The sequence below is a fragment of the Nicotiana sylvestris genome, chromosome 9 (genome assembly GCF_000393655.2).
Source record: "Nicotiana sylvestris chromosome 9, ASM39365v2, whole genome shotgun sequence".
Lineage (NCBI taxonomy): Eukaryota > Viridiplantae > Streptophyta > Magnoliopsida > Solanales > Solanaceae > Nicotiana > Nicotiana sylvestris.
In genome coordinates this window covers 21,731,399-21,745,798 of record NC_091065.1, presented here as the reverse complement: position 1 = coordinate 21,745,798, position 14,400 = coordinate 21,731,399, and the positions used below count along the sequence as shown (strand labels likewise).

Sequence of the window (14,400 nt, the reverse complement as noted above, 5' to 3'; positions counted from 1 at the left end):
TTCATCCTTCAATAGGTTCCATCAAAACCCTAGACTAGGGAATTAGCTACTCATGAAAAAACAAGATAAACTACTAAATTATTCATAATGGATAATTGCAAGAAAATAAAAGGAGGTAGAAAAACTCTAATGTTTGGTTGATCTTCTCACACTTGTTTTTGCCTTCAAAGTAGTCTAAAAACAAGCTTAAACATATCTTGGGCGAGCTTCTAAAGTTTATAAGGGTTTGGGATAAGTTTTCCCCAAGTTACACTTTGGTTCCCAAATTTCTGGCGAGTGAACAGTTCACCGCGGTCGCGGCAAGACCGCGTCTCGACCGCGGTGAACGCTGAACATTCTGCCTCGAGTCTTGATTTGCCGCGGTTTCACTGCGGCGGAACCGCGGTCGCGGTGGAATTCACTTATTCCATTTTGTGTTTCTTTGTGCTTGGGTACTTCTCGATTGGGCGTTTTCTTCACATTATCGACTCCAAAATACTCCGTAGTGCTTTCTCACTCAGATTAATTCCTGCAAAGCAAAAGAACAATATTTAGAGAATTTTGTTATCAATTTTCCTATAAAACAACGATAAAGCATGGTAATATTAAGGTGTAAATATCATCTATATAGCCTAATATCAACACCCCCACACTTAAATCATTGCTAGTCCTCGAGTAATCCACCGCATTCTATCAAAGTTTCTTCCCTAAGCTTTTCCCTTAACGATTCACACCTTGAACAATTTACCAAAATTCGTATCTAGTGGTGAACAACCTTTGCCTCAATAGTCGAATCTCTCGTACCATGCAACATTCACACTTACTCAAACTACTCTATACGAGAGTCGAGACTTACCTTTCCCTTATAAACCACATGCCCTCACATCACACAAGAGAGTAGTCCCACATATAATGATATTTACAACAATTAGGAACTTAGATTGACAAAATTTGCTCACTCTCAAAAAGAACATTCACATGCCACAAAGATGCACCATAGGCTTGCCCGTAGTGTACTACTCTACTAATCGAGCCTACTCAGTCTAAGATCAATAGGACTTCACTTGGTTGTAATATAGGCTAAAGGATGGGTAGGATATATTTGGATATAGTGACTAACCTCCCTAAGCACTTTTAATACAATTACATTAACCTTCAAACCATACTTATGTCAACCAAACACTCCACCATCTTTTATTTACAACATCCCCATCCATTAGGTGCAATTGTAACAAACCACCACTTATCCATTACTACATTTACTCATTTGTTTTTCTTCTTATTTTTCCGTGGTTGTTATTCTTTTAATCTTCAAAACTTTGCACCTTTTCTCTACTTCGATGGTTCCACTCAAAAACCAAACCACCACCCCACACTTTTGCATAATTTCAATATCATTCAAGTGCTTATGGGAGGTAAAAGGGTTCAAACAGAAGACTATTGAAACAATTGGGTAAGGTTCGCAATGTGGTTGCCAATGAAATAGGCTTATAGGCTCAACGGGGTTAACTAAGATGTATTACATTCAGGTGGGTTTACGTTATATATATCTGGCTTAACAAAGAAATGCCTATATCACTTCTAATATTGAATGGAGCTACTATTTTGTTTTGCAAACACACAGGGCAAGTTCTAGGCATCAAATGTAAAGCACAAAATACAGTATATCTAACACACACATGGCACATGACTCACTCCGTATTGATTTATCAGGACATTCTCTTTTGAGTGTTCAAGTTAACTACAAACATAAAACTTTAAGGCACTTTAGCAAGATTCAACCATTGAGACTAGGCGTTGCACTCTAGTGTCGATTGTGTTCAGGTGTATTCACGCCAAGGGATTCTCTTCTTATTTTAGCTCGTAGCCCATTAATGCTAACTAAAATAAAATAAAATAAAATAAACAAAAACTACCTACACTAGGTTCAAGCTAAACCCTTGGAAAAGAACCGTGACCCAAAGAAAAACCAAGGGGGAGTTACTAAACTACTAACAAATCTTTTTGGTTTTTCTTTTCTAGACTTACTTCCCTCAAGAATTGTTTCAAATATTCGTCATCAAGAAGAGTCTCCATATTCCGTTTGTTCTTTTCTCTTTTTTTCTTACTTAGTCCCTCAAGAACCCCATCGAAAGAGATCCATCGTCGGGACAAGTCACTTACCTACTTTAACTTACCTACTGAGACTATTACTCAAAAAACTAAAAACAATTAAATCAAAACACAAAAAGAATTCAAACAGACAAATTGTTACAAATATATACATACATTGAAGTATCCCCCACCCCACACTTAAAATGTAGACATGTCCTCATGGCATAAAAAATTAAAGAACAGTGAGGTAAAAGAACTTCCCTGAAAGATTACTCGTGATCGGAGACGGTGTCTGGGTTCACATTGCAAGCACGACCCAGAGCTCTCAGCCAGCCTAAGAATTTCTTCTCCGACTTCCTGCCGGTCAACCACCGCATCTATGTGGGCACCCAAATCAGTGATTGAGGTATGCAACCCAGCCATCTCCTGCTCCAACGTTGTCATACGGGTACTCTGGTGGGGCTGTGAAGGGCCCGCCTTATTAACTCTTGTAGGTGGTGGGATCTCAACTGCCTTAGCATCATCATCATCATCAAATTCATCATCCGATTCATCAATATTCACCACCGCTCTATCCCAATTCTGATTTTTCTTGCTAGGAATGGGGCTTTCAGTGGCAATTTCCCATCAACTCTAGGGTCTTCATAGACTCTAGCAAGACGACACAGCCTGGTGACTAGAGAAGGGAAGTAGAAGCCTTTGAGCAACTCAGGTGATCTAATGAGCATCTTGTCATGGAGGAGCCGGGCCACATCAAAATCCCTGTGGGCCATGAAACAGTAGATCGTTGCCGCCCGTGGTAGATTAACATCGGTCGTATTGCTGGTGGGAAACAACCGACTATTGATAATGGTGAGCCAACACTTAGCCTCCTAATTGAGAGACCGGGAGTTAAGTGTGATTCGGTGCTTTATCCATATGTATTCTCTGTCTGGCACACAGATAGTCTTAAGAAGAGTTCCCCACAAGGCACGTGTTCGGCTAAAAGTACGATAATCATTAGAGTTCCCCCTGAACACTGGAAGCTGGTACACCCTGCGGATGGCCTCGATGGACGCATTTACCTGTGTATTGCGGATAATAACAACTCCATTCTCATGTTCCGGGCAGTTAGCATAGAACTCACTTACCATCTGAACATTGGCTTCCTCCGGTACCTTGAAGAAGATGTCCAACTGACACCTCCTCAACTTATTAAAGATATTCGGGCATTCCATCTCTAAGGCTTGTCGGTCAATATGCACCTCATGTAGAAATTTCTTAGCTACTTTTTCATTGTACCTATCCTCCGCCTGTTTGGAGACAAACCTCGTGTTGTCAAACTATGGCACACTGGATTACCCCTAGCTCTGGAGGAGCTTCCCGGTCCACTAGCGGAGGACCCGGTGTTGCATGTCTTCCTAGATGGATTCATTGTACCTATCAAACAGAGAAACTCCTATCAGTGAGTGTGTGAAATGTGTGATTATGAGTGGTTACTCAGACTTCACCACAACCATGTCACATTAGCCCTTATAACTCCATTGGGGAAATTTCCCAAACACCTTGTGGGCAAGACAATTTCATCATACACATAGCCCATATGGATACATCAAAGCTTCCCCCAAATCAACGGTTCTACTACACCATCACAACCCACACTTAAACTGAGCAATCACCCACAAACCTCCGCCTTTCCACCATATTATACACACAACCCCTTCACCAATAAACCTAAAAACGAATTTCAAAAGAAAACAAGAAGAAAACTAACAAAAATCTACCAAAATATTACTACACGATTACAAACATTAAACTACATAACAACTAAAATAAAATACAAAAGATGAGGGAAGGGAGAAAGACATACCTTGATGGAGGAGAGAATTAGAGGAGTGGGATGGGGGAGGTATGGGGAGTGAAGAAGAAGAAGAGAAGGAGATGAGGGAATTGGGGGGTTAGGGTTTAGAGAGAGAGAGATGGGGAAATAGAGAAGGGGATCGGGTGTTTTGGTGGCATAAGAAGGGGGGTTTGATATTATTAGGGGGTGGGTTAAGAAAATTGAATAAAATAAAAAAAAATGGAAAAGAAATAAAAAATAAAAAATACTTACCTGACGCCGAACTATCGCGATCGTATCGCGGTCCCACTGTGGTCGTGGTGGGCTTAATGCCTCAAGACATAATGATATCGTCTCACCGCTGTCCCACCGCAGTCGCGATGAGTCTAGAGAATTCGAGGCAGAATACTTGGCCTCTACCGCGGTCTTGCCGCGATCGTGGTGCTGACGTTTGTTTTTTGAAAGTTACATACAAAAATATTAACAACAACATTCGTGGGTTGCCTCCCACGCAGCGCCTGATTTAATGTCGTGGCACGACGCAGACAAGTGCATTTAAGGCTCGCTCGACCTCTGAGGTTCCGTTAGGTGGATCTCTGACACTTCATTTGGCTTTTTCATGCCTATGTATAGCATCAATCTCTGCCCATTGACTCTAAATGTGTGAGAATCTTTCTCTTAGGCAATCTCTATAGCCCCTTAAGGGAATACTTCGACCACTCAAAATGGAACAGACCATCGTGACTGAAGCTTACCAGGGAACAACCGTAATCTTGAGTTATAGAGCAATACCATGTCCCCGGGTTTGAAATGTCACTCAACAATATTCTGGTCATGCAACCTCTTCATTCTTTCCTTGTACAACCTTGTGCTTTCAAAAGTAAGATGTCAGAACTCGTCAAGCTCATGCAATCAGTGATTCTCGTTATGCTCGCAGTCTCAATGTCTAGGTTCAGCTGTTTCAGTGCCCACCAAGCTTTGTGTTCAAGTTCTACTGGCAAGTGGCAGGCCTTCCCAAACACCAACTTATATAGTGACATACCAATTGGTGTTTTAAACACAGTTCTATAAGCCCAGAGTGCATCAAATAGCTTTTTTGCCCAATCAGTTCTTGTGGCATTTACAATCTTGGTCAATACACTCTTTATCTCTCTATTAGACACTTCCACCTGTCCATTAGTCTGTGGGTGATAAGGGGTAGCCACCTTGTGGCGTATATCATACTTTGCTAGAAACTTCTCGAAGGCTCGATTACAGAAGTGAGTGCCTCCGTCACTGACAATTGCTCTCGGGATCCCAAAACGGGTGAATATGTTCTTTTTCAAAAATCCCACCACGACTCTTGCATCAATAGTGGGTAACGATGCACCTTCTACCCATTTGGACACGTAATCCATAGCAACAAGTATGTACTTATTGCCAAAGGAGCTGACGAAGGGTCCCATGAAGTCAATCCCCCAGACATCAAATACTTCCACCTCTTGAATCGGGTTCATGGGCATCTCATGGCGACGGGAAATGTTCCCGGTTCGATGACATTCATTGCAGCCCTTCACCCATTGGTGTGCATCTTTAAACACTGTTGGCCAAAAGAAACCGGCTTCTAGCACTTTCGCAGTTGTCCTAACTCCTCCAAAATGCCCTCCATACGCTGATGCATGACATGCCTGCAAAATAGAAGATTGTTCTATCTCGGGGACGCACCTCCAGATCATATTATCAACACATATTCAAAACAAGTAAGGTTCATCCCAATAATACATGCGACAGTCACGATAAAACTTTTTCTTTTGTACAGAGGAAAGTTCATAGAGAGCTATACCGCTGGCCAGGTAATTTGCAAAGTCTGCATACCATGGCACTTCCTCAAGACTAGTAGCGAGCAGCTGCTCATCTGGAAAGGTTTCCAGAATATCCTCAACCTCAACTGATTTTTCAGCTCCCTCAAGTCGTGATAGATGGCCAACGACTTGTTTTTCTGTGCCCTTACGGTCACGAATTTCAAGGTCAAATTCTTGCAGTAGCAACACCCAATGAATCAGGCGCGACTTAGACTCCTTCTTCTTAATCACGTACCTGAGAGCTTCATGATCAGTGTATACAATTACCTTAGAGCCAATCAGGTACGATCTGAATTTGTCGAAAACAAACACCACAACCAACATCTCCTTCTCAGTCACAGTGTAGTTCAACTGGGCTTTACTCAGCGTTCTACTAGCATAGTATATTAGATGCATTAGCTTATCTTTCCGCTGTCCCAGCACTGGCCCCACTGCGTAGTCACTAGCATTACATATGAGTTCGAATGGTTGCTCCTAGTCGGGGGCAACAATGATGGGTGCTGTGACTAGCCTCTTTTTCAACTCCTCGAATGCTACCCTGCAATCATCAGAAAACAAGAAAGGGTGATCTTTTTCTAACAACTTACAGAGAGGGTTGGCAATTTTTAGGAAGTCTCTTATGAATCTTCGGTAGAAACTGGCATGCCTAAGGAAGCTCCTGACTGCCTTGACTGAAGTTGGAGGGGGCAGCTTTGCTATCACATCCACTTTAGCACGATCCACCTCAATTCCTTTGCTTGACACTCGGTGCCCCAAGACTATTCCCTCTTGTACCATGAAATGGCACTTCTCCCAATTAAGAACCAGGTTAGTCTCAATACACCATTTCAGCACACGCGTCATATTTATTAGGCACTCATCGAATAAGTTTCCCACCACTGAGAAATCATCCAAGAATACCTCTATTATGTCCTCTACCATGTTAGTGAATATGGCCATCATGCACCTTTGGAATGTGATGGGTGCATTGCATATTCCAAATAGCATCCTCTGGAAGGCATAAATGCCATATAGGCAAGTGAAAGAGGTCTTCTCTCTGTCCTCTGGTGCAATGGAGATTTGATTATACCCTGAGTACCCATCCAGAAAACAAAAGTGTGACCTCCCTGCCAATCTATCTAACATTTGATCAATGAAGGGAAGTGGGAAGTGGTCTTTCCGGGTGGCTAGATTTAACTTTCTGTAGTCCATGCAAATTCTCCAGCCTGTGACAGTTCTTGTTGAAATCAGTTCATTGTTATCGTTTTTGATCACTGTCATGACACCCTTCTTAGGCACACATTGCACTGGGCTAACCCAGCTATTGTTATAGATTGGGAAAATGATTCCCGCATCTAACCACTTTATCACTTCTTTCTTCACCACTTCCTTCATATTTGGGTTCAGCCTTCTTTGGTGTTCCCTAGAAGGTTTGTGTCCCTCTTCTAGTAGAATTTTATGCATACAGTAGGCGGGGCTGATCCCCTTAATGTCTGCCATGGTCCACCCAATGGAAATCTTACACTCCTTGAGTACCTGCAAGAGTTGTTGAGCTTGACATCTGACAAACTAGATGAGATAATAACAGGTAATGTGGAGTCAGGTCCTAGGAACTCATACCTGAGATGGGCGGGCAGTGGCTTCAATTCCAGCTTTGGTGGTTCTTCGATGGATGGCTTGGCTGGAGGAGTTTCTCTATTTTCTAAGTGCAAGGGCTCAAATTCAAGAGTTCTATCCCAGAACCCTCTGCCCTCTAATGCCAACACCCATTCTACCAGTTCTTCCCTATTCACCTCATCTAAATTCATTACACATGCAGCAAGAGGGTCCTTAATAGTTAGAATCTCATCATCAGTTTCTACAATTACATCCATGGCATCAATAAGAGAGCAATTGGCAAATTCACTTGGTCGCCTCATAGATTTCTGCACATTGAATGCTATCTCTTCATCGTTAAATCTCATCTTGAGCTCCCCAGTCTCACAATCAATGAGAGCTCTCCCAGTGGCCAATAACGGCCTTCCCAAAATTATGGGAATTCCACCTTGTAGTCTAAGATCACAAAATCTGCAGGGAATACAAATTTCCCCATCTGAATCAACACATCATCCAAGACACCAGAGGGTCTTTTTACAGTCCTGTCAGCCAGCCGCAACAACATAGAGGTGGGTCTAGCTCTTCCAATCCCCAACCTCTTATAAATCGTCAGGGGCATAAGATTTATGCTGGCCCCTAGATCACAAGTGCCTTAGCAAAAACAAAATTACCAATAGTGCAGGGAATTGTAAAGCTCCCCGGGTCAGATAGCTTCTCCGCAATTAGTCTAGTCACCACTGCACTGCAGGTCTAAGTAAGAGTCACCGTGGCCAAGTCTTGGAAATCGAATTTTCGAGACATTAAGTCCTTCATCATTTTTGCATACCCAGACATCTCTTTCAAAGCATCTATCAATGGAATATTTACCTGGATTTGTTTTAGCATCTCCAAGAATTTCTTGTATTGCTCCTCTTTTTGGTACATAGCCAGCTTCTGGGGGAATGGTGCGGGAGGTCTCTTCTTCCCAATGATTCGGGAATGCTCTTTATTAGCTTCCACCTCAACTACTTGTTCCTGGGCTGTCTCAACTTTTTTCTCAATCTCAATCTGAATGTTATGTTTTTCCTGGGCCGGCTGGACTATCACCTCTGTTATTTTCGTTGACTCATCTAGCTCAATGGGTATGGGTATGAGTGTCTCAGCCTGTACGCTTTCTCGAGCCCTCTCTTTCTCCACGTCTAAATTTCTGCCATTCCTTAGACTCACTGCCATCAGTTGCTCCGGGCCTTGATCGTTTGGGTTTATTTTAAGTGTCTACAGGTAATGTCCCATGAGGACGATTGTTTAGAGACATCGAAATTTGGCCCATCTGCACTTCAATATTCTTGATATCTGAATCATGAGCATCTACTCTTTCACTAATTTTTGCATTAGACCCAATAACCTGCTGCCTCATTGCCTCAAGTCTAGCAAACCCATCTTTCTGTCGTCCACTATGCTGCAGCTGAGGAGGATGATACCCCTACTACTGATTTTGACTGTTGTATCCCTGTGGTCTTGGGTAAGGTGCCATATTGTTAGGAGGTCTCATACCTCACATGTTCCCATTGTTGAATTGTGGCTGGACTAGCCTGTACGGCTGATTTTGCTAGCCCCAATTTTGACCACCCTGTCTCTGGCCTCCATAATTAGACACATAGTTCATGTCTTCAGGGTAGTGATGGTGATCATGTTCCACATTCCACTGATTACCAATTGGATGACTAATGCAAGATGTGCACAAGCCCACATTGGTAGTATCTACAATGTGTACCTGTTGCTTTTGTCTTGACTCTTCCACCTTCTTGGTGAGTATACTCATTTGTGTCAATAAGGTGGCCATATTTTCAGCCATAGAGTTGGATGGATCTAAGGGCACTGAGTGAACCACTGGAGTGATAGGTGCATTCCTGGTTGTCCATCCCAAATTTTCTTGTCAAGCAGACCCTGGCCTTCTCTCCATGTTTTGCTCAAAAATGCTCCACCAGCTGAAGCATCAAATCTAGAATACTATGGTGCGGACATATAACTAGCATCCCTTTGAAACATTCCCATGTTTCATGTAGTGTCTCCATTGGTCTCTATTTGAAACTCAAAATTTCATCAATTTGTTGAGCAGTCTTGTTGGGTGGGTGGAACTTGTTCACAAATTGCTTGACTAACTCCTCCCAAGTTATTATGGAATTAATGGGGAGTGAGTTTAGCCAGGTCTGGGCAGCTCCTATCATTGAGAATGGGAACAATAACAGCTTGATTGCTTCCGGAGTTACGTTTGGGCTGCCTTTGGGTTTTGCAGATTGACAGGAAATTCTTCAAGTGTTGTTAAGGATCTTCAATTTGTGTCCTCGAAAATAGTCCCTTGTTTTGCAACAAGTGCAGCATGTTGTTCGTGATTTGGAATGATTCAGCCTATATCTGCGGGACTAAAATTGTTGTGGCCAGATTTTCAGCTGTGGGTTATGCCCAGTCATAGAGAGCAGCTTCTGGCACAAGAGGTGCCACTGACGCTATTGGTACAGTTGGGTCTTCTTCATGATCTCTCATGTCTGTTTCAGATTGTTCAGTTGTTTGTTGTTGTTTGTTTTTCCGGTTGGCCCGATTCAAGGCCTTCAAAACTTTCTAGGGATCTGATAATGCTTCAAATACTTCACCAGTTCTCGCTGAGTATCTAGGCATGCACCTGTACAACCAAGTCAACAAACATTAAAATTTCAATGTAAAGATTGGGTATAGAGAAAACTGACAACACTAAGAATTTTTATATCTCTTTCAATTGCAATTGATAACACCGTTAGTTCCCTGACACCGACGTCAAAATTTAATCACGCCCAACTATGACTTATAAAAAGGACACACAAATGTTGCAAATATAATCTGAGTATTTAGCCCAGAGTTGAACCCACAAGGAATTAACCTATCAATTACTCTCGTTAGACTTACTAAATTCCACAAAATCAACTTTCCAAACATTGTAAATAACAATTGAGGGTGTTTCTACTAACTACGAATGAATGTAAATAAGAAACTGAAAAATAACTATGATTGATTGTAAACAATTAAGAGAAGGATCTAAGGTTATGATTTCCCCTATTGATGGAATTCCTTCCAGTTATGCTTCACATAGATTTGCCTAAACACGTCTATCAATCATGAGCACTCTTACTACCGTAAATCTCTCCCGAGTAATCACGATAATTTACTAGTCGCACTCTCCCGAGATACGCTATCCGACTTTATTTATTACAGCTCATTTTAGATTGCACCCAAGGCTTCGTTATCCCTAATCCCGCCTTTAAACCCTCAGTTATTGATCCCTCATATACTTTGGGAGTGGTGTTGTTCAACAATTACCTAAATATGCACTCTCTCCCGAGTTATGCACACTAAATAGGCACAGCTAATTGAGGATCATATCAATTAACTACAACAAGCACATAGTTGAGAAAATAGAGATTAAACTGGGCAAACTATATTAACATAACAAGAAGTTCATCCTTTAATAGGTTCCATCAAAACCCTAGACTAGGGAATTAGCTACTCATGACAAAACAAGATAAAACTACTAAATTATTCATAATGGGTAATTGCAAGAAAATAAAATGAGATAGAAAAACTCTAATGTTTGGTTGATCTTCTCACACTTGTTCTTGCCTTCTAAGTAGTCTAAAAACAAGCTTAAACATATTTTGGGCGAGCTTCTAAAGTTTATAAGTGTTTGGGACAAATTTTCCCCGAGTTACACTTTGATCCCCAAATTTTTGGCGCGTGAACAGTTCACCGCGGTCGCGACAAGACCATGACTCGACCGTGGTGAATGCTGAACATTCTGCCTTGAGTCTTGATCTGCCGCGGTTCTGCCGTGGTTGCGGTGGAATTCACTTAGTCCATTTTTTGCTTCTTTGTGCTCAGGTACTTCTCGATTGCGCGTTTTCTTCACATTATCGACTCTAAAATGCTCCGTAGTGCTTCCTCACTTAGATTAATTCCTGCAAAGCAAAAGAACACTATTTAGAGCATTTTGTTATCAATTTGCCTATAAAACAACGATAAAGCATGGTAATATTAAGGTGTAAATATCATCTATATAGCCTAATATCAATGCAAATGTGGTTATTTGTGTGATAATTAAAACTTGGTACAAATGCAAATGATTAAGCCACAAAATTATTATAAAACTATTTGTGATGTAATTAGTGATTGTTTATATAAATAAAAATGCTGGAACAAATTAATTAAAATCTAGAAATTATGAAAAAATATTAATTGATGATAATGCTTAGTTTTGGAGGTATATATGCATTTTAAAAGTATTATAAGGGAAAATTGGGTATCAACAGCTGCCCCTCGTTATCCGGGAAGGATGAAAGAGTTTTCAGGTAAAAAAATGATGGCCAATTTGACCGAATGGGCATTTTGGAAAATATAGGCAGAACCCTGGTCTTTGAGCTGCCTACATATCCCTGATTTTACAGGAATTATGCCATGTGTGGTTCTGGATCCACCAGTGAATGAAGCTGATGGAGTTGTTATAGGAATAGTAGCCAGTTTTAGCAAAGGTTCTTTTGTGAAGAGTAATGTCGGATAGAGTTAAGCTTATAGGCCTGGAGTGTAACGAAGGGCAGATATCCGGAAATCATAGAGTAGGTGGGTGATTGACGGGAATCGGTTATGAATGGCAAAGTGAAAATGTCATGAGCGGAAATCGGAGTGAAGGCTGCTCCAGTTTGGAGAACGGTTACTTCCTGGATCACCTGCAAAACTTAAAACACAATGCATATGAATATATATATATATATATATATATATATATATATATATATATATATATATATATATATATATTACTGCGAGAATTTAAATGTGATGCAAATTCCCTTTGGACCATGAAAGGTTGTCTTTAGACGGTGCAGATGATGTCTTTAGACTATGATGTCATGGGCCATGAATTGTGATATAGGAGATTTGCAGGACATGAAATGATGTTCTCAGGCCATGAAAATGGTGCCTCCGAACCTTGACGCCTTTGAATAATGATATGAAAATTTGAGAGATCCTCAGGCCATGGCATGGTGTCTTCCGGCTATGAGGATGATGCCTTTAGACAATGACGCCTTTGGACAAGTTGGCAATATTTCAGCCCATGAGATGCAATAATATGATGCTAAAATCAACAAGACAAGGCTTAGTCTTGTGAGGTTGAGGGCAGAGCTTAGCCCGAGAGAGTAGCAAATAGATAGTGCCGGAGAGATAGTGCTTAGTCTTAGCAAATAAAGGCAATGATTGGCCTCATGCAAATAGGAGGCAAAGCTTAGCCTCATGAAAGATTTGAGATAGGGCTTAGTCTCGTGCAGAGAAAAGGCAGAGCTTAGCCTTATGCAAATATAGAGGCAGGGCTTGGCCTCATGCAGATGGAGACAGAGCTTAGTCTCATGCAAGATTCGGGATAGGGCTTAGTCCCATGTAAATAGAAGATAGTGCTTAGCCTTATGCAAAATAGAGGCAGGGCTTAACCTCATGCGAGATTTGGGACATTGCTTAGCCTCATGCAGATAAAGACAGATCTTAGTTTCATGCAAACGGAAGGCAGTGCTTTGCCTTATGCAAATGTGGAGGTAGGGCTTATCCTCATGTAAGATTTGGGACAGGGCTTAGTCCCATGCAAATGGAAGGCAGTGCTTAGCCTTATGCAAATGTGGAGGCAGGGCTTAGCCTCATGTAGATGGAAACAGAGCTTAGTCTCATGCAAACGGAAGGTCGTGCTTAGCCTTATGCAAATGTGGAGGCGGAGCTTAGCCTCATGCAAAATTCGGGACAGGGCTTAGTCCCATGCAAATGGAAGGCAGTACTTAGCCTTATGCAAATGTGGAGGCATGGCTTAGCCTCATGCAGATGGAGACAGAGCTTAGTCTTATGCAAATAGAAGGCAGTGCTTAGTCTTATGCAAATGTGGAGGCAGGGCTTAGCCTCATACAAAAATCGGGACAGGGCTTAGTCCCATGTAAATAGAAGGCAGTGCTTAGCCTTATGCAAATGTGGAGGCATGTCTTAGCCTCATGCGAAATTCAGGACAGGGCTTAGTCCCATGCAAAGCACAGGTAGCAAATAAGAGTAGAATATTTCTTAGTTGGAGATATATTCGGTGTTTGGTGTCTCGATTGATAGTGATTTTGCTGTGAATGCTACTGTTATGTCAGATGTGGGTGTGCTCAAAGAAAAATTGTAAGTTTTGTAAGGGGAGGTTAGTTCGTGCCTTCGTCTGTTGGCTTTACTTTGCTCCGTTCTGGAGGCCTTGTTTGAGTCTCCCTGGGTAACACCTAGCTGTCACGGAAATGTAGTATTTGAAAATATGCATTTATTGATGAGACTAGAGTTATTTTAGAAAATACAGTGAAATATCAAGTAATTTTAGATGAACTAGTGACTGTAACACATTTCATAGACATCATAGCTTTCTCGTATTAGAATTTTTAGGGTCCTCCTCAAAATTTTGACCCCAGTTTAGTAAATAATCCTTCGGCCGTTTACAAGTGACGAAAGTTGAACCTTATTCGGAATTTTGAGAATCCTTCTAAAAATTCTGCCCTAGTTTCTTAACCAATTTCTGACTGTGGCATATGATGGCGTCAGCTAGACTTGCTCCAGAATTTTGAGGGTCCTCCTCAAAATTCTGCCCCAGTTTCTAGTGCTGAGTTGGGAAATGAAAATTTTATTATAGTATGACCGAACCCATAGGGCTACCTACGTATCCCCTCTTAAATGGGAATCAGGTCAAGCATAGTTCAATTACATGAAATGAAGAAATATAAACAGTCTAAACATAGTATCTCTTGGCTGCGTCTGAATTGATTGGTTTTGGCCAGACTTCTCCATCCATTTATGGAAGTATGAGTGCTCCTCCTGTTAGCACTTGATGAACCATGTAAAGACCTTGCCAGTTGGGAGAGAATTTTCCTTTGGCTTCATCTTGATGCGGGAAGATCTTCTTCAGTACCAACTATCCTGGTGCAAATTGTCTTGGTTTGAACCTTTTATTGAAAGCTCTAGACATTCTATTCTAGTAAAGCTGACCGTAACATACTATGTTCATTCTCTTTCCATTTATAAGTGCCAATT

The 14,400-nt window shown here is 41.4% G+C and overlaps 1 protein-coding gene and 1 non-coding gene across 2 annotated transcripts; one reads left to right on the top strand and one right to left on the bottom strand.

The window, feature by feature from the left end:
• Positions 1-4,737: 4,737 nt before the first annotated feature.
• Positions 4,738-5,289, bottom strand: LOC138877324 (uncharacterized). The gene has a single exon (XM_070156925.1). The coding sequence runs from the start codon at positions 5,287-5,289 to the stop codon at positions 4,738-4,740; it is 552 nt and encodes a 183-aa protein (XP_070013026.1).
• Positions 5,290-9,294: 4,005 nt separating this feature from the next.
• LOC138878789 (small nucleolar RNA R71) lies at positions 9,295-9,401 on the top strand. Its single transcript, XR_011402565.1, has one exon. It is a non-coding gene; the product is annotated as a small nucleolar RNA R71 (small nucleolar RNA).
• The last annotated feature ends 4,999 nt before the right edge of the window (positions 9,402-14,400 follow it).